Consider the following 25,952-nt stretch of genomic DNA (forward strand, 5'->3'; position numbering starts at 1 on the left):
GACGGCGGTACGAAGAAACTGAAACACAAGCTAAAGAAACAAGTGCATGCCACTCACAATGTAAAGGTCTCGTTGTATTTTGGAGCCCAGCTGTTGTTCTTGGACTTGGTGGCGTACTTTCTCTTCTTATCGCTGAGATGAGGGCCAATGATATAGACCTCCACGAAGGGCCGGAAAATTCCAGAAGTCTGCCAGCGTAGGTCATTCGCAGCCACCACTAAAATAAAAAAATATATTGAATTGTTCAAATTTCTTAGACTTCCCTTTACTTGTGTCCTATTATACTGCAAAAATGAAGACACTTTTACCTATAGGGGTAAAACAGCTTGTCACTGGGGCAGTACCCTTAAAGCAGGAGTGTCCAAACCTGCTCCTAGCGGGCCACTGTCCTGCAGAGTTTGGCTCCAAGTTGCCTCAACGCACCTGCCTGGAATTTTCTAGTATGCCATGCCTAATAAGAGCTTGATTAGCTGGTTCAGGTGTGTTTAATTACGGTTGGAGCTAAACTCTGCAGGACAGGGACCCCCCCAGATGCAGGTTAGTACACCGCTGCCCATAAGGGACACCTTTATATCTTATTTACCCCTAAAATGTTCATAGTATTCCCTTAAAAGTACATATTATGACGCTAAAGTACTAATATGCACCTTTTAAGAGTAGATAAGGTATAGTTTTAAGGGTACTGCCCTAGTGACAAGCTGTCACAACCCTAAAGGTAAAATTTTTGCAGTTTTTGGGAGAACCTCTAGGCACCCTTTGGAAAAAAAGGGAAGTTCTCAGAGGAACCTAAAAGATGGAAGCCATAAGTACATGCAAGAACTCTAAAGATTGTCAATGGTTTTGAAGCACTTGACATGAGTTTCTAGAGGTTTTCCAGTGGGTAAGGAACCAAAATAGTACCTCACATTCCATCTCATTTTTACAGTGTAGTCTCTCCTTGACATCCTTGACAAAAATGAAGCTACTTGAGGGACCATTTTGGGTTCCTTAGATCGCAATATTAGAAGAACCCTCTGAGAACCTTTGGCATGCTTTGAATTAGGGAAGTTCTCTAAAGAACTTACAATATGGAACCCTGAAGTTCGTGCAAGAATTCTAGACTGTCAGCGATTCTTCTAGCAACGCCGTTACATAGAAAAAGTTTTGAGCCTCTTAACAAGGGTTCATAGAGGTTTTCCAGAGGATTCCGCCACATATACCTTTTAATTTTTATTCTAGACATTCTTCCCATTACACCGGAAATGAATCTACTTGAGCATTAGCTTGCAGATTAGCACACAAGGAAGACATTTTAGAGAACCTCTGGACACCCTTTAAAAAGGGGCAATTCCCTAAGGAACTTACAAAATGGAACCCAGAATTTAATGCAAGTCATCATTGGTTCCTCCAGAAACCCCACAGTAAATAAAAGATTTGAGAACTTCCTCAAGTACACAAGATAGCTGAGGCACCTTCAAATGGGTACCTAGATGTTCTTCAAAGGGTTCCTAAGCTTTAAGTTTCACCTTAATAGAAGCAACTTCTTCCAAAGTTTAAACTTGAGGAATGCAAACAGGCTTTAGTTAAAAATGAAGAAGCACTACGTACCCTTCACTGTGACTTTGTGCTCTCCAGTATTTGGATGAGTGAAGATCTCCACATGGATAGACACCTCTCCAACTGCATCATCAACACCAGTACCTGCAGACAAGACGAGACAAGTCAAGACTCCATTCCTGGTCTGTCAGGATACTTTGCATCCGTATGGCTCAATGGAACTTCTAATCACTTCCTTTATGAATTCAGTAATCACTGAGTCATACAGAGGCAATGTATGCTTTTGAGCTATTGGATTACAAAGAAGTTTAAACAGCGTAATGGTGTTGAACCTGGCTTGAGAGATCATTAATAATATGAAAAGGAATTCAGGTAGTTCTTCCATGTTGAAGCACTTAATAAATACAAATTCAGAGCTTACTGTATTGATCCGAGTTCAAATGTGGATTTCTTTTTATTCCCACAGAATCTTAAATTAAATGTATAATAATTTAGATAAGAGCTAATGTACACAATTTAAAACGACTGAGCTGTACAAATTTGACTTTACTTAATTGGGGTGATCCATTTGTGAACTTTTAAAAATGGTATAGTACTGCGTTGAAAGATGCTAATAAGCTCTGAAAATGATTTAACAAGTGATCCCTGCAACACATCTTTAAATCTGAATTTGTGAGGCTTATTCAGGCAAAAAAGTTGGTACACTTTATTCCAGTGTCTGTGTACAGTGCTAACAGCTTCTTACAGCTAGCTAGCTAACAAAAATAGCAAGCCAGCAAGCTAATGTCAACATAAAAATCTGACAAGACTTGAAATAATCAATGAAAATAGCTCACAATACACAGAAAACCAAAATAAAGTAATGCCTCACAGGATTCTTTAGCAACAAAGTGTTTACAATACAAGGAGAAGTGTGTTTCCTCAGATTATCATGAGTGTACCATCTGCACACATGCTGTGTGGTCACACTTGATTTCTGGCATTTCATGAAGGGTTTATAACCATGATGGGGAGGGGGGAGAGCAGTCCTATTGGTCCAGTCATTCATAGGAAGGAGAAGACAAGGAGAACATGTGATATTGTCCTTCACTTGGTTTCAATGCAGGCAGGTACATGCGGAAAACCACTTCCATTCCCACACATCTGCATTCACACTCATGGAAAGCTGCCACGGTCTTTGGCATACAGTATGCTACAATAATATTCACTAACAAATCCTTTCGATTCACTTTTTTAAACACTTTTGACTCCAATGAACTTTCACGTTCAACTAAACGCATCTCTCCACAGAATCTAGGTCAGCTGCAATCAAATAATAATTTATAAAATGGGTTGCTTTCAGCATCTGTTATATGTGTGTGCCTGTCAGAGAAACAGGCTGATAATGCAGTTTCTCTTTAGAGCGGAACTGTCTAAGCAAGAAGGGATTTGAAAAAGCTTGAACAGCGGCATGTTAACGTTGATGCTGACGGCTGTTGATGCAGCACTTTAGGACTATTTCTAACCAAACAGCATCTGGGTAAATGTCACAAAACCTGTCAAGAAATGTCCGGGTCATATTTAACCACAAAATCAGAAATCATTAATAAAAATATTGCAATATATCTTTTTTAATTGTCTTAAATGTAATATTATTTAGAATAATATAGCTAATTTTTTTTATATAATATTAAAAAATATTATATATTTAAAAAAAAAAGTATTTAGCATTATTTAGCAATGAAAAAAAACATGTCAAGATATATATTTACCCCTAAGATTTTTTTCTAAATTAAAAATATTTGATAATATATCACAAAAGTTAAATATTATATATAATAAATAAAAAATATCTGATAATATATATATATATATATATATATATATATATATATATATATATATATATATATATAATATTTAACTTTTGTTATATATTATCAAATATTTTTTAATATATTTAATATAGTTTTTTTAATAAAAATGTTTAGGTTCATTAAGATTTTTTGCATCATGCAATATTTTCAAGAAAATATCCACTCTAACCCATATTAAAAACTGCTGCTGTTTTTGAGAATAAGTAAACACTAATTTGGCTCAAGCATATCAACGTATAAGATTGGTCATTTTGAAGCAACATAAATCATATCTCAAGTTATAATCACATATAGCTACGTGATTTTTTTGCGGGGCCCTTAAATGCCAATTTAGGGCCTTTTTGAACTGATGTACACTGACAGAAAGCACATCACCTGACCCCAGGAGCGAACTCTGATTGGCTGAGGGAGGGTTGTCTTGAGGCTAAGGGATGAGACTAAAGGGAGGGGAAACCACGTTGCGTGGTCGTGAGGGAAAATCACGCAGAGCAACAGAACAGACCCTGCCTGCGGACAATCTGAGTCAGTCGCAATTAATGTCACATCTACATTCGACAACGTGATTCAGCTCTTGGAAAAATAACGTTTCGTCACAGTCTCTTCACTCGCTTACTCACTGTCACTCACGGCTTGTCATCCGCAGTGCACACATGCACCTCACACTGCAGAAGTGCGTGCATTCCTCATTCACTGCCATTCAAAACACACTTCATCCTGGGCTTTCTTGCTGCTGTAGCGTCAAGATACATTTCAGACCAATGTATGCGAACATACAGCATGTTCTTCCCAGGTACTCATACATGCAAGGCCCTTTCTGTGGGAAGATATGGGTGGTCGTGGGGCATGCGATTGGCCCGTTGGAATGGGAGGTGCATGATCTGATTCGGGTGGATCACTGATTAGTTCTTCGTCGTGAAGGGCACCGGGCCCCACGTGAACGTACCCTTCTCTGGGTACACGTCTTCACTATGGCTGAACCTTACCCCCTTCCCTCCATGGACTGGTGAAAGAGAAGGAGAGGACGCAGAAAAATACAGAGAGAAATTGAGACCACATAGTGATGGGGATTTGAGAGATGGAAAGAAAGAGATACAGAAGAAAAAAAAAGAGACAGTCCAACAAGCTCAGAAAATGTTAACAGTCTTTAACAGTCCATCTTCAACCTGCTGTGGATTTTTACACACACATACACACATTTGCACACACGCTTGCTTTTTAATATGTGTTTAAATACTTCAATGAAGTAGTGACATTTACTCTAATTACATTTTAAATGATAATCTATTAAAATGGCTCTGCCAGGGGCGTCTCGACCTAAAGTGTGTCAGGATTCCCAAAGTGTGTGAGGGAGAAAAAGAAAGATGGAACTCAGATTAAACACTAAAAGAAAATGCAATATTTTTTTTCATTAATTAAAAAAAAAAATAAAAAAAATAAAAATAAATATATATATATATATATATATATATATATATATATATATATACACTGAACAATGCAACAATGCAAATGCAACGCTTTTATTTTTACCCCCATTTTTCATGAGCTGAACTCAAAGATCTAAGACTTTTTCTATGTACACAAAAGGCCTAATTCTCTCAAATATTGTTCACAAATCTGTGTTAGTGAGCACTTCTCCTTTGCCGAGATAATCCATCCACCTCACAGGTGTGGCATATCAAAATGCTGATTAGACAGCATGATTATTGCACAGGTGTGCCTTAGGCTGGCCACAATAAAAGGCCACTCTAAAATGTGCAGTTTTATCACACAGCACAATGCCACAGATGTCGCAAGTTTTGAGGGAGCGTGCAATTTGCATGCTGACTGCAGGAATTCCACCAGAGCTGTTGCCCGTGAATTGAATGTTAATTTCTCTACCATAAGCCGTCTCCAAAGGCGTTTCAGAGAATTTGGCAGTACATCCAACCGGCCTAACAACCGCAGACCACGTGTAACCACACCAGCCCAGGACCTCCACACCCAGCATCTTCACCTCCAAGATTGTCTGAGACCAGACTTGAGTGGGCAAATGCTCACATTCGATGGTGTCTGACACTTTGGAGAGGTGTTCTCTTCACAGATGAATCCCGGTTTTCACTGTACAGGGCAGATGGCAGACAGCGTGTATGGCGTCGTGTGGGTGAGCGGTTTGCTGATGTCAACGTTGTGGATCGAGTGGCCCATGGTGGTGGAGGGGTAATGGTATGGGCAGGTGTATGTTATGGACAACGAACACAGGTGCATTTTATTGATGGCATTTTGAATGAACAGAGATACCGTGACGAGATCCTGAGGCCCATTGTTGTGCCATTCATCCACAACCATCACCTCATGTTGCAGCATGATAATGCACGGCCCCATGTTGCAAGGATCTGTACACAATTCCTGGAAGCTGAAAACATCCCAGTTCTTGCGTGGCCAGCATACTCACCGGACATGTCACCCATTGAGCATGTTTGGGATGCTCTGGATCGACGTATACGACAGCGTGTTCCAGGTCCTGCCAATATCCAGCAACTTCGCACAGCCATTGAAGAGGAGTGGACCAACATTCCACAGGCCACAATCAACAACCTGATCAACTCTATGCGAAGGATATGTTGCACTGCGTGAGGCAAATGGTGGTCACACCCCTGGACCCCCCCGGACCTGCACATTTTAGAGTGGCCTTTTATTGTGGCCAGCCTAAGGCACACCTGTGCAATAATCATGCTGTCTAATCAGCATCTTGATATGCCACACCTGTGAGGTGGATGGATTATCTCGACAAAGGAGAAGTGCTCACTAACACCGATTTAGAAAGATTTGTGAACAATATTTGAGAGAAATAGGCCTTTTGTGTACATAAGTCTTAGAAAGTAAATAAAAAGTCTTAGATCTTTGAGTTCAGCTCATGAAAAATGGGGGCATAAACAAAAGTGTTGCGTTTATCATTTTGTTCAGGGTATATATATATAAAGCAAAGTTATGGAAGCTTGTTTCCGCCACAGAATACAAAATAAAAAAAGTAATTTTTATCTCACAATTATGACTTTTTTTCTCACAATTGCGAGTTTACATCTCTCAATTCTGACTTTATCTCACAATTGCGTGATATAAAGTCGCAATTGCGAGATATTAAGTCAGAATTGCGTGATATAAACTCGCAATTGCGTGTTATAAAGTCAGAATTGTGAGATGTAAACTCGCAATTGTGAGATAAAAAGTCGCAATTGTCTTTTAAAATGTTTTATTCTGTGGCGGAAACAAGCTTTCATACAAAGTAATGTTTTATATAATAAAATTGCATCTAAGGATAAAAGTTTAGCATTAATAATAATATTTATAATACTACAATTTTATATATATCCTAATTTTATGGATATAAAGACTGATGTTGTGTAGAGGTAGAGAAAAGGTAAATAATATTTAAAGGCACAGCGAGATGTCTGGAAGAGCCTTACCTTGTGTATTCTGGGACTGAACGAAGGTCTTGATGAGTTTGTCGGTGGCCTGAGTGTAGAGGGACAGGGCGTAGTGCAGAGACAGCAGGTCTGGACTCTTCTCAAGGAACGTCTTCTTCAGTCCCACACCTCCAGCATGGAAATATTGCTAAGAAACCCCAAAACAACAGAGAATTCTTGAGAAAATGCTGCTGTGTCCGGCACGTTGGGATGCTCAAACAAACAAGAGCAATATTCTGATAGCTACAAAGACACAGTTGATTAATTGTGTATATTCCCTGTAATAATGTTGATTCCCAGCAAAATACCTGGGCTTCTCTGCTTATTAAACTGGTTTTTAACATTTAAAAAATCTATATTATATTCTGCTCTACATCACAAGGTGCAAAAAACAATCCACAGAATGTGGCAAAGGGCAAAAGCTTGACTGAGAGTGTAAAGTGAATAATACAATGAAGGACAGTGATGTACAAAGTGCAAATAAAACATATATCCTTGTGTATCCTTGTGTTTTTATTATTTAAAAAAAAAAGAATTAATATTCTACATATATGCAGTGTAGAAGTAAAAAGGTAGGCCTAACTATAGTTATATATTTCCATTATATTCAGCGACCCACTATTTGAAGCACAATATTGCTGATGGTGTCTTCATCACAAACCAGTGGAAGACCATTTTTACACTGACATTCAGCTCTTTACACACACCTTTATAGTATCCAGTGCTAACTCAATCACTGCACACTGTTTAGGGGACAGTGCCTTGGCCTCCTCACGAACCATGTGCTCCTACAAAAAGAACAACATTTTATAAGAACAAAATACAATGATCTTTTCATAATTAAAATTGTTATTCCAGGTTCATTTAAACCCGAGTAAACGTAATCCTGGGTTATTTTATGTCACACTGTGCACAAAAATTAAGAGATATTTTTAATAAAAAAAATTATTTGTTTATCAATAATGAATTTAGGTGTTATACTGCATATACAAAATTAATACAACAATAATAATGTTTTTTTTATTTTATTATAGACAAATGACATGTTAATTAAAACATTTTCATTCAAACATATTTAATGATAAACTGATAAAAAAACACTATTTATTTATATAGTACTATTTATAAAACTATATTTATTTATAAATAAATACGTTTTAAAATATTAATTCTTTCAAATATTAATTTATAAATATTTATAAATGTTTCAAAATGTTACTAAAATGTCATTTTTTGGCCACTACAAGTACGCATTTCAGAAAATTTCTGAAAAATTCGAACAATTCTGTAAAAAATAAAAATAAAACTAGCTTACACCTTTTTTATGTAGCAAACTAACATACCTTAAGCTTGGAGAGTTGACCGAGTTCCTTGGCTGCGTTGAATATGAGTTGAGTGCCCTGGAGGAAGAAGAGAAAAAAAGGAGGATGCGAGAAAGAGAAAGAAAGAAGGTATAGAAGAGAAGAGGGGACATTAGTCAGGTTACAGAGATCGACAAGGTTGTAGACAGAAATGCCACATCACAGAGGTCAGAAACAGTCTTAAACGTCAGACACGCACTCGCACAATCCCAGCGTGCCCCACCCCCAAACACGCTCGCACACAGCCACGCATCGACACACAACTGTTTGTGCAACATTAAACAGTACACTAGCTACATACATAAGACAGAGACAAGAGTTGAAAGGTTTACAAAACCGATAGGTCCACAGCCCGGACAACAACACTCTGGTGATATATCTAGTATCTACGACTGGCCGATACCTTAATCTTTGGATATATCACTAAGTGAATGAGGCTTGTGCACCTTATTATACCATTATACAAATATGTACAATGTAGTCCTTCTAGGAAAATGAAATAGTTAGTATACAGAAATAGTCTGTATTTCTGAAATCAAAAACAGAAATAGTCGCTTAGACCAGTGTCTAAAGCGACTGTCATGCATTATTTAACCCGGAGAGTCCGAGCACCTGTAATGAACTATGTGAGGATTCAAAAGGGCACATAGTTAACTATAAATGGTGTCTATAGGGAAACCCACAACTGCATTGAAAACAAGGGGTAAAAAAACACTGCTTCCACCGGTTTGTTTCAACAGGGGGACCCAAGTCACACAAAGAAGACACTGAGAATGAGAGAGAGAGAGAGAGAGAGAGAGAGAGAGAGAGAGAGAGAGAGAGAGAGAGAGAGAGAGAGAGAGAGACAGGAAACATTGAGCTAAAGGGGATTCAGTTCTTACATCACTGTGACAAGCAAGCTTCACCCTGCCCTGTGAAGAGAGGATAGTGTAATTAACTTGAGAATTGGTCCTGGCGCTCTTTAATAGGCTGACAGTGTCCAATATCCAGTAACTGACTAACAGGCCAATCACATAACTTCAGGAAGAAACAAATTATGAGAAATGAGAAAAAAAAGGAAAACATGCTGTTCATTACAGAAGACAGAAATTTAAATTGTCATTATTTGTGCACCCTCGTGTAATTTCGAACTCGTTTATTTATTTTTTTCCTTCTGTGAAACGCAAAAGGAGATGTTTTACAGAATGTTCATGCCACAATTTTCCATACAATGAAAGTGAATGGGGACTGGAGCTGCCAAGTCTAAAAAAAATGTCAAAAGTTTGAACAGTTTAGAAAATTTTTGCAAATAAATAATTTAAACGAAGCAAATTTTATAAAATTAATAAAATAAAATTGATTAAATTTTTTTTTTTTTTTAATAATTCAGCTCCAAACCTCAAAATTAAAGTACTATAGTGAGTAAAAACAAATGTAATGATGTTAGATAATATAAACTAAATATTTTCCAAAATAATATTTTAAAATTAAATGTTCACATTATAAATTGTGTCTTTATTCACAAAAATATATAGCTGAGTTTTAAATTTTAGGATGGGGGTATACCTGGATGATTGTATTTTGGGGACCGCGACATCTGAAAACCCCCGACTTGATTGACGTTAAAACTGACGTGACACATTTTTGATGAGCCATATTTGAATATACGCAAATGTGAATGACATTTGATTGCAGACGAGAAGAATTTCTGTATCGACGTGAGGGTGAGTAAATTATGACAGACTTCTCATTTTTGGATGAACTGTCCCTTTAAAGCAAAGTAGTTAACACTCATTTATTTAATATTTAAATTAGGTTTCTGTACAGTATTCTTTATAATCTAAGAGACCAACTAAACTCAGCAAAGATAAACACTATGAAATCCTTTCAAAGCAATTCTGAAAAGAAAATGAGGAAAACATCTTCGAAAGCTAATGGATTGAAACAGGCAGAGGAAAAAACAAACAAACAATATTTGCACTGTAAAATGACAATATATATATATTTTTTACAAACAACTGACAACTAGACTATATTGTTAAAATACATTTTATGGACTTAATTAAAAATTCTCAAGCCTGACAATAAGCCAGAATAGACATCAGTATGAGACCTCAGCGTTCGATCAGGCCAATTTTGGTACAACAACACGAAAAAACCAAATACCAGGACAGATTGACAGAATAATGTCTTGCAGAGACTAAAAAAGAGAGGCTCGGGAGGTGAAGATCAGACGCAAGCAAACAACCCACAGAGGAGAGGTTTCAAACAGGTGACAGAGACGGGGAGGGTGGACCACCTGAAACCGGTTAACGTCACCCATATAACCCACCCACCACGGACACCGGACTGGGAGCAAAAGAGTGTCGCTTCCAGGAGAATGAGTAGAGGAAGGGGTTGGCAGTCATATGTGGGGCGGACATCAGATTGGAAGTTTCGTTGGGGTGGGAATCGGAAAAGGGCCTTGTCCAAGTCAATTAGGAAATGCACCATGCTGCAGCCACCTCGGGCAAACAGACCACTGAGGTGGCCAGGGAAAGGAGAGGAGATGGACAAAGAAGAGAAGAGAGAGACAGCGAGAGAAAGAGAGAAAGACGTGACAGGTGAATGAGGATGCATTGGACAAGAGGAAGGGAGGACATGGCAGCCACACAGAGCAGAAGGAGGTGGTGGGAAGGGGTCACCCAGCGTGGACGGACTGCGGGACATACAGACGCACAGACAAAAGTGCTCTGGTACTTACTATCATCTGTGGAGGTGGAGCGGGGGGAGAGCGAGAATGTAATAACCAGAGAGAAGGGTCAGTGAAGCTACAAAGAGCCCCACATCAAATCAAGAGAAGCATTAACATTCAGTCTACAGGACCGGCTTCGGGCCAGATACAATATTACGGTAAGTCCCAAGGTCTGTACCCGAGGAACTAAATCCGGCTTAGTCTGGAGGAATAATTGGGCTGAAAATGAAAAAATCTCACTCTCAGCATGTTCCAAACCGGTATGTTCTTTCATCCATGAAACACAAAAGGAGAAATTTTGACGAATGTTCAAGCTGTTCTTTTCCATTCAATGAAAGCGGATGAGGACCAAGGTAAGCTACAAAATGGACATAAAATCCACATAAATAAATGCAAGCCCGCCCATACGACTTATGTGCTTTATTTCAAGTCTTCTAAAGCAAATCGATAAGTTTGTGCGAGTTATTTACTGAAAATGTCCTAACTTGTCATTTGCAGTAGCTCTTAAACCTCATTACAACTTCTGCATATTCAAAGTTGGGCTTTACCAAACTTAAATTTTCTTTAATTATTTACACAAAACCATTGTATGACTTGGAATAAAGTGCTTGAGTCATATGGGCCACTTTTTTAATGTCCTTTTTGAAACAGGAAAGCGCCTTCGTTGTAGAAAAAAGAACAGCGTGAACATACTTCAAAACATCTCCTTTTGTTTCCATAGACGAAAAAAAGTCATACCAGTTTGGAATGAGTAAATGTTGACAGAACTGACATTTTTGAGTGAATTATTACTTAAATTTTTGGCCTTTTACAATTAGCATAACAGCAATTGGCAATTGGTTAACTAGGCCAATAGGGAGATGTTTCCCGTTCAAATGTTCAATCTTTGAAAGAACTGATATGGGTCTCTTTTGTGTAAATAAACAAATACAAACAAAAATACAAAAAGAATAACAGTTATATCAAGACAAATTAAAAGCAGTAAGTTGTCTCTGTTCCTGTAGAAATGCTCTCAAAAATGAACTAGGATTCAAAACTGTAGAAATAGAGTTAATAAAACTTTTTAGTCAAGATTAATATACATGAAATGTACAACTGTATGACTACAGGATCAGAGAGCAGTCTCAAGAGGTGCTTGAATGATATGGTGCACTCCCAACGTTTTTAGAGTGGAAAGATGTGTCTTTCGTCCAAGGTGATTTGATTTGGGAAAGGGACATGTTTTGTTGGGCAAGAGGTGATACATTTCCAGTCCTTCTGAGTCTTCATGATCCATACCAGAAAATACAATGCTGTAAACAATCTTCATATTTATATAAAAATGACTTCTACATGTAGTATGTCTCAGAAATCTACTTTGAATGAAGTTCTAAACAGCTCATTACCGTTTGGTCAGTCAAAGGCGGCAGAACAATCGTCTTCTCCATTGTGTTCATGACTAGCTTCCAAAGCTCCTTCAGTACTCGCTTCAAGACTGTCTTCTCGCAGATCTTGGCAAACAGCGTGAGGCTGACAGGAAAAAAAAGGTAAGATTGGAAGTGGAAGTCCAAGAAGACGTCTAAATCTAAATTAGCATCTTACTTGCTGTCAAGGAAGTCCATGATGGGCTGGAGGACGTTGTCTGCGTCCTGTGCAACGCTGCTGCAAGCACTTGCTGGCACGTTACCTGTCCCCTTCACCTGGCTAAGTATGTCACCCATCTGCTTGACATTTTCTTCGATGTTTGGTTGGAAACTAGTGGGAGAACAAGGTGGGGAACAGATGTTACTTCAAAAATAGAGCAAAAAAGCTATTTCTTCCTGATCCCTAGGTACCTCACCTGGTGGCAAAGATTCTTGCAAGGTCATCCAAAACATTGTTGAGCTTCACCTGGAGTTCTTTCAAAATGTCGCTAGCTTCAACATTCAACTGAAAGGGACATTAAAGGGTTAGTTCACCCAAAAATCACCTTCAGGACGTCCTAGGTGTATATGACTTTATTCTTTCAGCCAAACACAGTCAGAGTTATATTAAAACTATCCTGGCTCTTCCAAGCTTTATTAAGGGAGTGAATGGTAACTGAGATTTATAAGTCCAAAAAAAGTGCATCCATCCATCATAAAAGTAAACCATACGACTCCAGGGGGTTAATAAAGGCCTTCTGAAGTGAAGCGATGCGTTTTTGTAAGAAAAATATCTGTATTTATAACTTTACAAACTATAATAACTGGCTTCCGGTAACGGCCGTACATGAGTCTAGTTCCCGCGGAAGAGTGACCTCTGACCCGACGCATGAAGTAGGATGTAGGAGTAGCGTAAGCTCAGGTGAGAGTAGACGCCTCTCACGGTTCAAACAAATAGGGCTGGGCAACAAACTCAAGCTCCTCCAACATTTCTCATTAAAACTTCTCGTTTTAGACTTTTAATTCGTGGCCGGTGTTTTGTTTTGCTCAATCCTCTGCGCTTCCGCGTTCGTCAATACGTCATGCGTCGGGTCAGTGGTCACACTTCCGCTGGAACTAGACTCGGGTACTGCCATTACCGGAAGGCAGTGATTATTGTTTATTAAGTTTTTCTAACAAAAACGCACCGCTTCTCTTCAGAAGGCCTTTATTAACCCCCTGGAGTCGTATGGATTACTTTTATGATGGATGGATGTGCTTTTTTGGGCTTCAAAATCTCAGTTACTATTCATTCCCATTATAATGCTGGGAAGAGCCAGGATATTTTTTTAATATAACTCTGATTGTGTTTGGCTTAAAGAAGAAAGTCATATACACCTAGGATTGCTTGAGGGTGAGTAAATTATGGGATAATTTTTCATTTTTGGGTGCAATGGTCAAAACCACCAGAACTTGACCATGCTTTCAGAAGGTTGTAAGTCTCTGCGAATCCATGCTTTGCTAAATTAATGTCGGCAGATTTGTGGTTCACTTACATCTTTACCTCCCATGGCCTCAAACATCTTCTCAAGCTGTACCCTGAGCTGCTGGATGTTGTTGATGAGGATGCATGGCTGTGTGGAGCAAAAACGTGAATTAAAATGCCTGAAATCAACAAGACTAACTCAAACCACTACAAAAAGAGTACAGAGACTCTTTATTGTAAGCTGCATGGCATATTCTACCCATGTCAGATTTACAGACCTTGACAGCACCATCCTTTGCATTCTAGAATCAAAGAAAGAGAAACACAAACCGAATGGGTCAAATTCTGGATTGTGAATGAAGCAACTATTTCAACAATATAAACCTGATTCCACAGGGCTTTTAGACTATTACCACTTTCTCCTTGGTGCAGTGGTTGGGGTAATCCCTGGATATAATGTCCGCATAGGAGAGCAGAACATTGCTAATGGTCTGTGTGGTAAAGAGATCACGTTAAAACAAATCTCACGACAATGCAGAACTATTTCACAGATATTAATTTTGCTAAAGACTGGGGTCATTTGATTTTGCCAAGTAAGACATGTTCCTGGACCAACATATTGTGTTGATCCTGGAACAACATTCCTGTCCATAAACATAGATAAAAATCCATCAACATAAACATCAACATAAAAATCCTATCCCTACCCATAAGTTATCCCTAAAATCAGAGGGAAATGATTGGTGAATTACAACAATGTAGAAGCACCTTACCCTGGTTGCAAGCCTAAACTTGACACAAACTGTAAACTTGACCCTCAAATCTGATTGGTTGATCGGAATGTTGTTCCAGGATCAACAAAGATGTTGACCCAGGACCACGTTGTACCTGGTGAAATCACGTTCACCAAAGACTGGAGTACACGACTTTTGCACAGATTTTTTGCCCCAATTTGCAGTCTGGAGGAATTGACGCTAGTTGCCGAAAGTCAAAGCCTGTCTGCAGGTTTTGGTCAGTCGAGGTCCAAAGAAAATCACGTAGGGTATGATGGGCACAGAGTCTGAAATTTTTAGCTTCAAACATGTTTGATATTTTGATCTGATTTTAGAACACATTGTTTTCATCTGTAATGCATCTCTGAGCAATAAGGCGCATGTTCATGTGTGAGTTTGTCAATTTCAGAATGACTTGAAAAGTCTGGTAGTATGTGATCCTCAGTTGTTAAGTGTATGATGCTCAGTTTTTCTCTTTAACCCTTTACAAAGTCGGCAAGCATATGATGCCTAGGCCCGGTTTCACAGACAAGGCTTAGATTAAGCCAGGATTAGGCCTAAGTTGGCAATTAAGTTGCTTTTATAAACGTGCTTAAAAAACTGGTGTGAATCTTGAAAACAATGACACTGACATATTTTAAGATATGTCAGTGCAAGTTGCTTGCAGTTAAAACAGCTCAAATATGCATTTTAGTCTGGGACTAGACTTAAGCCTTTTCTGTGAAACCTGGGGCTATTGTTTTAAAATCGGCTCTGATTTTAAAAGTTGTGTAGTGTATTCAAGCCTTTAGTTAACTTAAGTAACAATTTGCTTCATATGAAGTCTTCACGTCTTATTTTCTATCTTTTTTTTTTTAACAATAATGTTGCTGTTTGAGGTAATACATTTTTATTTCGTTTAAGGGTAAAACTGGTTTTGGTTTGCAGTAGGTTACCAAAGTTTGGGACCAAAATCTCAGCTAAGCACTTGACTTTTACTCACTGACGTTACGTCAGTTTGAAAGTAAATGGCATGATAATGAAAGTACTAAAATAAAAAGAGAAGTGTCTGCTTAGGACCTTTGCAAATCTCTTCATGTAGTGTCCAACAATCTGTGGGTCTGGGCACTCCAGCTTCTTAATGATCTCGAAGCTCTGGTTAAGCTGCGAGAAGACATCCACTACCGAACAGGAGAAGAGAGCGTGCTCTGAAGTTTGCTGATACTGTAGGAAAGAAAGAGTTGAATGTGCGGTCAAAAAAAGTTCTAGAATAGAAGACGCAAGAGACCGCACAAGCAATTTGCGACCAGACATCAGGTGTGAGCTCTTTCGTCTGGAAATAATTGGGTTGAGGTGAGACTGTGACAGGTTGCCAAAGGGGGCTCGGTGGAACTAATGAACTAAAGAGCGTGCTTATTGGTTCAGGAACAGGCTGAGGTGCTCCGAGGGCACTCATTCATCAAATTTTGACATGTCTGGCTGCAGGCTAGGGGTCCTTTTGTTACTGTTACTTATTACAGCTGGTAAGCTAAATAATAAGAAAAGTTTACAGTAAATTATAAAATAAAGAAAAAAAATCTATGAAATTCGAACTTTTTTCCATTACCAAATCGATTAATCGCAATTAATCGCATCCAACATAAAAGTTTGTATATATATATATATATATATATATATATATATATATATGTGTGTGTGTGTGTATATAAATGTGTTAGATCCGATTAATTGTGATTAATCAAATTGACAGCACTTTATATATTATATATACCAGGGATGGGCAACTTCAGTCCTGGAGGGCCACTGTCCTGCAGAGTTTAGCTCCAACCCTACTCAAACACACCTGAACAAGCTAATCAGCGTCTTAGGATAATTAGAAAGCTACAGGCAGGTGAGTTTTATCAGGGTTGGAGCTAAACCCTGCAGGACAGTGGCCCTCCAGGACTGAAGTTGCCCATCCCTGATATATACAGTATATGTATATATATATATATATATTAGGGCTGTCAAACGATTAATCGCGATTAATCGCATCCAAAATAAAAGTTTGTTTTTACATAATATATGTGTGTGTACGGTGTATAATTATTTTCTATATATAAATACACACACATGCATGTATATATTTAAGAAATATTTGCATGTATATACTGTGTATATATATTTATATTATATATAATTTATATTATATATAAATATTTTATATATAAATAACACATTTTTCTTAAATATATATGCATGTGTGTGTATTTATATATAGAAAATAATTATACTCCATACACACATATATTATGTAAAAACAAACTTTTATTTTGGATGCGATTAATCGCGATTAATCGTTTGACAGCCCTAATATATATAAAATATATTTAATGTATTCAATATATATATATATAATATTTAAATATATATATATTAAATATAAATATTTTTATGTATTTGAGTTAAAAATTTTAAGTATAAGTACTTTATTTATACTAACAACAATGGTTAAATGATGATGATGATAATAATAATAATGTAAAAACTGGTATGTTAAAGATTTTAAAGACATTTGTAATAATATGTTATGGTGATATACTATATCTTAGTAGCGATATTTAAAATGAAATATTAATGCAACATTAAATGTTTTACATATTTCTAAACTGTACAATAGTCTGACACCACATTGAAAATATGGGATATACATTTTATTCAAAACAACAACAACAATAATGAAAAAAAAGTTATTTTTATTTTTTCGTGTTAAGCATAGATATTTTCTTATTGATTTATAAACTATGATGTTTCTTGAACCTGCATCGAATAGCCTTGAAGCTAGGAAGCAAAAGGCAAGAGAATTAAATCTCACCCCATCTTTTTTGTCACGCTCTAGGGCTCCGTGCAAGAAGTCGCGAGACACCTCTTCATTCTCATCCAACCACTGGATGACAAATGGCTCAAACCACCTGCAGAGTAACATCACCACCTAAAGCTTTATTACTCATCATATCATGGTCACAGTGACATTTTTGAGCGTGCCTGACATAATTTTTGTGTGTGAGAAGCCACTCACGCAGGATATTCAGGCACTCGGCTCTTGAAGAAAGGCAGGTCTTTGCAGTATTCATTGTAAAGCCACTTTACTTTGAAGTGCAGGTTCATGTAATCGGCACTCTTGCACAGGCGGTTCTTTTCATGCTCTGAAAAGCGTGAGGTGAAGACAAAAGCTCTTCATGAAACAGAAGATTTAACGGCACATAATACATCTATGCAGAGTGGTGGACCCCTGCTGAATCAGCAGATGAGAAGAACTCCACCACATGTCAACTTTTCACCAAGTGTGAAATTTAATTGGCTATCAGTGAGAACCCCCGCAATGCTTGAGTTTCTAACTAAAATTCTAACTAAAAAAACTTTTTTATTGCATCTCATCTGTTAGTCAAGTTATGATCATTCAAGACCTGAGCTGAAACTTTTTTAATAAATATCATGAGGCTGTGGAGTCTCGATAGTGATATATAGCTCTACAAAATGAATGATCAATCCATACAAAAACAAGATATAATCCAGAAAAAGTGGATTTAAAAGAAAGGGTTTAAAAGACACTTAATATTTAGAAATATTATAAATTTGACTGCACTGACACTATCAGATGAGAACAAAACTTGAACTGAATTGAGATGGATAATGACACCAATGTCTTCTGTATAGCTGCTTTATGGCTGAATCGAATTAGTTTCAGTTATTGAACTAAACTGAATCAACATTGAACTGACTCAAAGTAAATTAGAATTAGAATTAGAAGTTTGCATCGATTATTATTTTCCTGTTTATGACTGTAAAGCTGCATTGAAACAATCTGTATTGTATAAAGAGCCATATAAATAAATGAAAGGTGAAGAAAAGTCCCTTAGCTTTGACTCACCTTCCATTGCGTACTTCATATCCTGGGCAAACAGGTTCCACATAACCTCTGCACTGATCTTTCCGACATTGAGCTCCTGGGGAAACCTGTGTGGACGAGAGCAAGCGATATTAAGATCCTAAACAGGAAGGTACATTGGGAGATTTTGTGAAATAACATGGTGCCGGACTCACTGGTTAAGGCAGGGGGTGTAGGAGTTCTTGTCCTCTTCAATAATTGAGACAATGAGAGTGATTAGCTTGGACCAGAAGTCCAGATTCTTGATACTTGGACCTTGTTCCTCTGGAGGAACCTCTCCTTTTTTGCTCTGCACAGAAAGAATTCATTTTGAAATCTAATGGAAGCTCGAAGCACATTATGTCTTTTCATATTCTGCCAAACTCTGGAAGAAATTACCCTACTAAGCGCACAACAGGAATGGCTTATTTCAGCCAGCAAGCAAACAAGCAAAAAAGCAAAAATATGCCAACTACTCCAGGGGAACAAGATATGAAACAATCCTGCAAAGCTTTGCAGCAAAATATAGTAAGTAGCCCAGGGTTAGATGTTTAATTCAACAGGAAGAGTGTTTGATATTTATGAAGGGAGTCTGTAACAGCTTCAAAGCAGCATAAACAAAAGCGGCAAGATGAATTGCACTGATAAAATGACTTGGATTGTCCCGAGGCAAAAAGCTTTGTGGCTTATCAAGGTTGTTGGGCAAGGGAGTGTCGACTCACCGGGTCGGTTTGGTATTCACGACTATACAGTTCATGGCAGTTGTTGAAAATGTATTCATAGGTAGAGTTGAGGCAAGCCTTCACACAGTCCTTCACTACCTGGCTGGCACGAGGAGGACTCTGAAGCTCTTGGACCTAGAGAAGAAGGGTTCATGGTCCATTCAGATGGATAATTCAGCCACTGTATGAACAAAACTTTTAATACTGAAGGTAAACTTTAAAATCATTCATAAAGAAAATTGTATGAAAATCTTAAAAGAACTCGCATATGGAAAAGAAAACTTCAAAAATTGTACTTGAAAATTGTCCAGAAAAAAGAGAAACATACAAGTGCCGCCAAATCGATTAATCGCGATTCATTGATTTGATTAATCGCGATTCATTGATTTGATTAATCGCGATTCATTGATTTGATTAATCGTGATTAATCGATTTGATTAATCGCGATTAATCGATTTGATTAATCGCGATTAATCGATTTGACAGCACTAAAACATACAGAAAAGAAAATCATCTAAAAATGTTATAAAAAAAAGAAAAATCTTAAAAAGAAAAGAAAAGAAAAGAAAAAGAAAAACATATACGGCAAAGACAAACTAAATTGTATGAAAATCATAAAAGAACACCTTACGGAACATGAACATTGTACGAAAATTGTACGAGACAAGAAATTTTTCCAAAAACCGTAAAAAAAGAGAAACATACAGAAAATAAAATCATACAAAAATTTTAAACAAAAATAAAATCATATGAAAATCATATAAAAGAAAAAACACGGCAAAGTAAAAGAAAATGTTATGAAAATCATTAAAAAAACACCTTACAAAAAGAAGAATTTCAATAATTGTATTGTATAGTCAGTGTAACAGAGTGTTTCCTGTACATATGACAGTAAACTCTCTTGAATCTTGAATAAAAAAAAATGATATGAAACAATCATACGGAAATACCAAGGTAACATTAAAATTATATGAAAAAAGGAAATCATATACAAATATTCTGCAAAAATAATTGCACAAAAATATTTTTTTTAACAAATATTTTAGGATATGTTGACACAAAGCACCAAATAGATCTTCAATATATCCTTCAATATATGACCAAATTTACACTGTCAACAGCGTCAGAGATTCACAACTAACCTTCATCCTGAAAAATGTGATACTGGTCAGTAGGTCCACAGTAGACTTGAGGTCCTGTAGCCTCTCAGGACTGCTGGCTGGGAAATTATTCTAAGAGACACATGACACATGGGTGTCATCAATACTATACTACTTTATGATCAATCAATAAATCAATACTACTTTATGTAGTCGCTTCAGACTAATCATTCTCATTTGTCCGACTGGACAATCTCACTTGCTGGAAACGCCATACAAAATAATCCTTCATACAAAAGCAAGAAAACATACAAAACCCCAAAAAGTCACACTACCCTGTACATAGAGAGGTCAATCCTCAGAGAGTTGTGGAGCTGGTCCAGAAGCTTGACAAATCGCTCTTTCTACAGAGAACACACAAGAAACCATCTCAAATCATTGGCGCAAACACTTTAATGCTGAAATTTTCGCTATGTGGTGACATGGTTGGCTCAAGCACTCACCCCAAAGTTGGAGGCAGCGAAACGGTCCGAGGCAGATACATTGTTGGTGGCCTGGGTTGTGTGAGCGTAGTAAGCATTGATGTTGGCCAGTAGGGTGCTCATGACCGCAGGCACTCCAGGACACATGTACTTTGATGACAAGCAGGCAAAGTGTCTAGAAACAAGAAGGTAGAAAAAGTATCTAAGTACCTAAGCAAACAAGTAAAACATCAATGCCAAAGTTGCAGGAACAACCATACGTCATGGCTTGATAAATGGACTCCACTCCGTAACGCATGGCAAACTCATCGACAATTTCTTGGGGCGTCTCTTCGAAGTAAACCTTCCATGCATCATCACCCTTGGCATCTGGTATCTTCACCACCCCGTTGTTCTGGATGTCCGTTAAATAGTGGAAAAGGTTCTATGGAAAGATGGAAAGAGGGTGTTCATGCTAAGGACTAATTTGATACACTCTAGCAGGGACTATGTAGCTTGTTAATAAATGGGCGTAGGTGGAAAAGGAGATAGATAAACATGATCATGGTAGAATCAGACTGACCTCATGCAAGCAAGTGTACTGGACGTGGTACGGAGCTACGGTTTCCTCTCCTTTGATCTCCACACTGATGTGCATACGAATGGCTCCCGACACAGCAGACTTGTCTGTACGCTTGTCTGAAAGGGAGCACAATGAAGTTGGTAAACTTTAAAATCATGCAAAAGAAAGAAAATCACAAGGAAAACATACGAAAAAGTAAATCGTTCAAATATCGTATGAAAAAAGAAAACGTCAAAAATCGTTAAAAAACGAAAATCGTACGAAAATCATAAAAAAAATTCTAAATCATACGGAAAAAATTATATTTTTAAGCCAAATGAGCTAGTGTTGATTTTAGAAGCGCAAAACATTTAAAGTAGTATGTGTAACATCATCATCAATCTTCATTTACTCACCCTCAAGTTGTTCCAAACCTGTATGAATGTTTCTTCTGCTGAACACAAACAAATATATTATAAAGAATGTTTGTAACCAAACAGTTGAAGGGTCCCACTGACTTACATAGTATGGAAAAAAGGTTACACTTTATTTTAAGGTGTCCTTGTTACAGTGTAATTATACAATTAAGTATTAAGTAATAGTAATTAACTACTTGTACTTACTTTATAATTAGGGTAAGGGTTAAGGTTTGGTTTAGGGTCAGTTGCATGTAACTATGCATAATTGACTGTTATTACTATATTACATGTAAAATGGATAACAGGGACACTGTAAAATCTGTAAAAAGTGTTACCGAAAAAAAGTCAATGGGGCTTAGCTTCTTTTGTGTTCAATAGAAGAAAGAAATTCACACAGGTATGAAACACAAATGGTGACAGAATTTTCATTTTTGGGTGAACTAACCCTTTAAGTCTCTATCAATAATAGTGTTATGAATGGGCAATTTTATGACATTGCTATGTTAGTTACGAAAGTAAAAAGTAATGAACTGCCCATGTAATATATATAACATACAATTGTTCTATAATTTTTGGGTCCCGTTTCTAAAAGTCAAACGGGAGTCAAAGATGAAACTGTTTGATCTTTAAGCATTGCGTTACAGCTTGACCTGAGTGCAATGTAAATAGAACACAAATACAACATTACATTTACCTTATCAATGTATTTCAATATTTTCTAGGAAAAATATTGCTTTGTTACTCACCCAGGTTGTACCAGACGTCCATTTCACCGCTCAGAGTTCGTACCTCGATGATGGTCTGACCGAGGAAGTCGTCAGACTCACGTTTGAACTTCTGCTTTACTCTGGACTTAATATCGTCGTCCTCGTCCCACACGCGCACTTTGATCCGATCGGAAGAGTTGTGACACTCACTGTTGAGATGGTTTTGGATCACCATGAGCAAAATTTATTTGATATAGCCTGTATTAACCGAGATACAAAAATAATCCACTTACAAATTGAAGCTCTCATCCCACACAGGGTTGAGGTTACCGTAGATAGTCTTGGTTCGTTTTTTGGTCTTGCCAACTTGCACCGTAACATAAGGGTCGCTGGAGCCGGTCTTGTCCTTTGCCTGCAGGCCCTGGGCGCATAACACTGGGCGGAGAAACGGGGTTAATACTAAGATAACCAATATGACATAACAAACTTGTGCTGGTTGAAGTGGGTCATTACCGGTGATGCTGATCTTGGCCGACCACTTGGACGTTCCGTCCAGGACACTTTGCTTGACCTGCTTCATATGCGCCACATGCGTGGCCTTGATGACTGCAAACACGTCCTGAATCAGCTCGAATATCTCAGGCTTGTTCCGTTCACGGATCTTCATGCGGTCTTTCAACACCATGATGATGTTCTGCGTGCGATCCTCAGCTCCATGCTTAGAGCTTTTCTCCGCCGCCCCTGCAGATATATTTATATTTTATATTTACACTGCCAGTCAATACATTTGGAATAATTATGATTTTTGAAAGAGGTCTCGTTTGCTAACCAAGGCTACGCTTACTTGATCAAAAATACAGAAAAAAAAAACAATATTGAAAAATATTATTACAAGTTTTCTGTTTGAATCTATTTTAATTCCTGTGATGACAAAGCTGAATTTTAGTATCATTACTCCAGTCTTCGGTGTCACATGATCCTTCAGAAATCATTTTATTATACTTATTTGCTGCTCAAGAGATATTTCTTATTATTATTGTGGCGAGCAGGACAAGGCCAAGGCCGGTGGCGTGATTGCTGATGAGCGATCTCTCACGGAGGAGCAAAAGCATAAAAGGAGGAGCAACGGCAGTGAAGGACGAGAGAGACCAGGCCTGGACTATTTTATTTTATGTTTTGTTTTATTATGTGTGACAGCAGTCGTCCTTGAGGGGCTGCGGTCTTTACTTTCATTTTTGAATTTATTTATTTTATTATTAAAGTTGTTTAAATGTTCACCGGTTCCCACCGGCTTCTTTCCATAACATCGAAGATTGCTACAATTATCAATGGTAAAACCAGTTGTGCTGAAACCGTGATACAATACCATTCAAAGTCTGGAGTAAGTAAAAAACAAAAAAGTAAAAAATAAACACTTTTATTCAGTAAAAACATTATGTTACAAAAGATTTCTATTTCAAATAAATGCTGTACATTCATCAGAGATTATTTCCAAAAAAATAAAAGAGCATACCAGCATCAATGTTAAAATATAAAGCTTTCAACATTGATAAGAACCATTATTAATAATTGAGCAATAATAATTGATATTAACTAAACCAAATATTACAAATATTTCTGAAGCGACACTTTAACAATAGCCTGGTTTCCATTACAGATTTTCACAAAACTTTTGCGATATTTTCTAAATGTTTCTAAAATTTTCGAAAAAACTATTGTGAAATGACGGTGTTTTCATTAACCGATGTTATGCGACTAAAACATATTTTTTTGCCTCTCGCGAAAAGTCATTCCAAAAATCATGGCTAAAGAATGATCATGTGAAGAATGACGCCAGGTGGCCTGTAAATGAGAAAAACTGTTTCCATTGCAGTTTTGCGAAATTGACGTGTTTCCATTAAGTGTATTTTCAATTCGCAATTTCAATTTGTGCAATTTGAAGGGTAATGGAAAAGCGTAGCTACTGAAGACTGGAGTAATGGTGCTGAAAATTCAGCTTTGCATCACAGGAATAAATTACATTTAAAATAGAATTAAAATAGAAAATAGTTATTTTAAAATGTAATAATTTTTTTACAAATTCAGTTTTTACCCTATTTTGATCAAATAAATGCAGCCTTGGTAAGCATAATTTTTTTTTTTAACTGTAATTATTCCAAACTTTTGATGGCGTAATAAGGGTGTATTTTAAGTATATTAACACTTAAATAATTACAATATTTCAGAGTAATGAAAGAAACTTAATAAGTAATCTTACTCTGCAGACAGTCGGCATTGAGTAAATCTTGACACTTCTCGTGGCACTTGACCCCACACTCGGTGCAGCGCATGCCCTGTCGAGCGATGCCCCACAGAAGCCCCTCGCACTCGTAGCAGTAGGTGGGTGTGGTGGCCGTCCACACCTCAAAGTTATGTGGTGTGGTACAGGAAATGGGGTAGATCAAAGCCTGCAGGGTCTTCTTATAGACGTGACTCTTCTGCAAGATCATTGGACAAATCAACAGGTAAATGGAAAATGAACTGCAAAATGTGAATATCCAGGAATAAAACTGGTTGACATACCAATTCTTCATTGTTAAGTGTGCTGGAGGCCATAGCAGAAGTGATGCCTGCTTTTCGAGAGTTCTGGACAAGGGACTACAAGAGAAAACAAACATGTAGGGCTCAAAATAAAATCAGGAGCAAATGTGTGTATTTGTTTTTGAGGGAATATATTTGATCGAAATTCTTTCTAAAGTATGCAGTCATAAATATATACTATATAATAAATACTATAAAAGTATTTCACCCAGGAGTGCTGAAAAGGGTAGTACTCACCATTGCCTGCAGGAGGTGAGGCATTGGAAAATAAATAAAAATATATAAATTTTAGAAGTTTGATTCAATCTAATTTGATTACATGCATCACAAACTGCACAACCAGGGTTGATTAAGATAAAAAAGATGACAATAAGTGCTAAATTCAAGTTATACTTTTTATAAAACTACTGACTCAAACACAACAATAAAGTATTTATGTAAAGAAGTCTCGAAAAGTGCTTGTACAACAATTATGCATGAGGAAGAGCAGAGAGAAATAAGAAAGAGAGGTGGGTACTTTGTCTTCTAGATTAATTGTTTTTGACATGCATTTTAATTCTTATCAAGTCAGCACTTTGGCTTCTGACTTTTAGAGTTGGTGACGGTAAGCTGTATTAAAACCGACAAACTGCGGAGCTGTTTCGTGCAGCATGGTAATTTCTCCCTCATCTTCCAGTTCGTGTCGTCAAAGAGAGCCTGGTGCCGTCGATGTTCTGACAGCCCTCCAGTGAAGGCTGCCAGGAGTGTTCTTGGCTGAATAAGTACGGCCAGACCTACACGACAGCTGTCAGCTACCGAACGATTTTCTTTTTTTTTTGGCTCTCGCTACTTTGTTTAATCAATACATAACTAACGCTCCTGTCAGTCTAATGAGAAGTTTTGCAAAAAAAGTGAAAGTCAAAAGTGTAGTTAATTAACATGCGCTAATGCAATATAACTCTTGAGCATTTTGTTAAAACTTAATTTCATCGCATACAGTCAAA

At 37.3% G+C, this 25,952-nt stretch overlaps 1 protein-coding gene across 1 annotated transcript in view; it reads right to left on the reverse strand.

Moving 5' to 3' along the window:
• Positions 1–25,952, reverse strand: part of unc13a (unc-13 homolog A (C. elegans)) — a 43,419-nt gene that overhangs the window by 757 nt on the left and 16,710 nt on the right. The window contains exons 15-43 of the mRNA XM_079890077.1: positions 24,952–25,026; positions 24,647–24,866; positions 22,903–23,130; positions 22,683–22,824; positions 22,429–22,598; positions 21,285–21,400; positions 20,983–21,146; positions 20,744–20,897; positions 20,576–20,644; positions 20,283–20,372; positions 19,141–19,275; positions 18,595–18,728; positions 18,422–18,507; positions 17,570–17,696; positions 17,366–17,462; positions 15,592–15,735; positions 14,173–14,250; positions 14,038–14,061; positions 13,830–13,907; positions 12,732–12,820; positions 12,494–12,646; positions 12,298–12,421; positions 9,081–9,110; positions 8,182–8,238; positions 7,546–7,626; positions 6,839–6,986; positions 4,336–4,392; positions 1,588–1,680; positions 58–217 (exon numbers count right to left, since the gene is read on the reverse strand). Coding sequence (XP_079746203.1) covers positions 58–217; positions 1,588–1,680; positions 4,336–4,392; positions 6,839–6,986; positions 7,546–7,626; positions 8,182–8,238; positions 9,081–9,110; positions 12,298–12,421; positions 12,494–12,646; positions 12,732–12,820; positions 13,830–13,907; positions 14,038–14,061; positions 14,173–14,250; positions 15,592–15,735; positions 17,366–17,462; positions 17,570–17,696; positions 18,422–18,507; positions 18,595–18,728; positions 19,141–19,275; positions 20,283–20,372; positions 20,576–20,644; positions 20,744–20,897; positions 20,983–21,146; positions 21,285–21,400; positions 22,429–22,598; positions 22,683–22,824; positions 22,903–23,130; positions 24,647–24,866; positions 24,952–25,026 — 3,323 coding nt within the window. The remainder of the gene's footprint in view (positions 1–57; positions 218–1,587; positions 1,681–4,335; positions 4,393–6,838; positions 6,987–7,545; positions 7,627–8,181; positions 8,239–9,080; positions 9,111–12,297; positions 12,422–12,493; positions 12,647–12,731; positions 12,821–13,829; positions 13,908–14,037; positions 14,062–14,172; positions 14,251–15,591; positions 15,736–17,365; positions 17,463–17,569; positions 17,697–18,421; positions 18,508–18,594; positions 18,729–19,140; positions 19,276–20,282; positions 20,373–20,575; positions 20,645–20,743; positions 20,898–20,982; positions 21,147–21,284; positions 21,401–22,428; positions 22,599–22,682; positions 22,825–22,902; positions 23,131–24,646; positions 24,867–24,951; positions 25,027–25,952) is intronic.

This window comes from Squalius cephalus (genome assembly GCF_949319135.1).
Source record: "Squalius cephalus genome assembly, chromosome: 13".
NCBI classification, from domain to species: Eukaryota; Metazoa; Chordata; class Actinopteri; order Cypriniformes; family Leuciscidae; genus Squalius; species Squalius cephalus.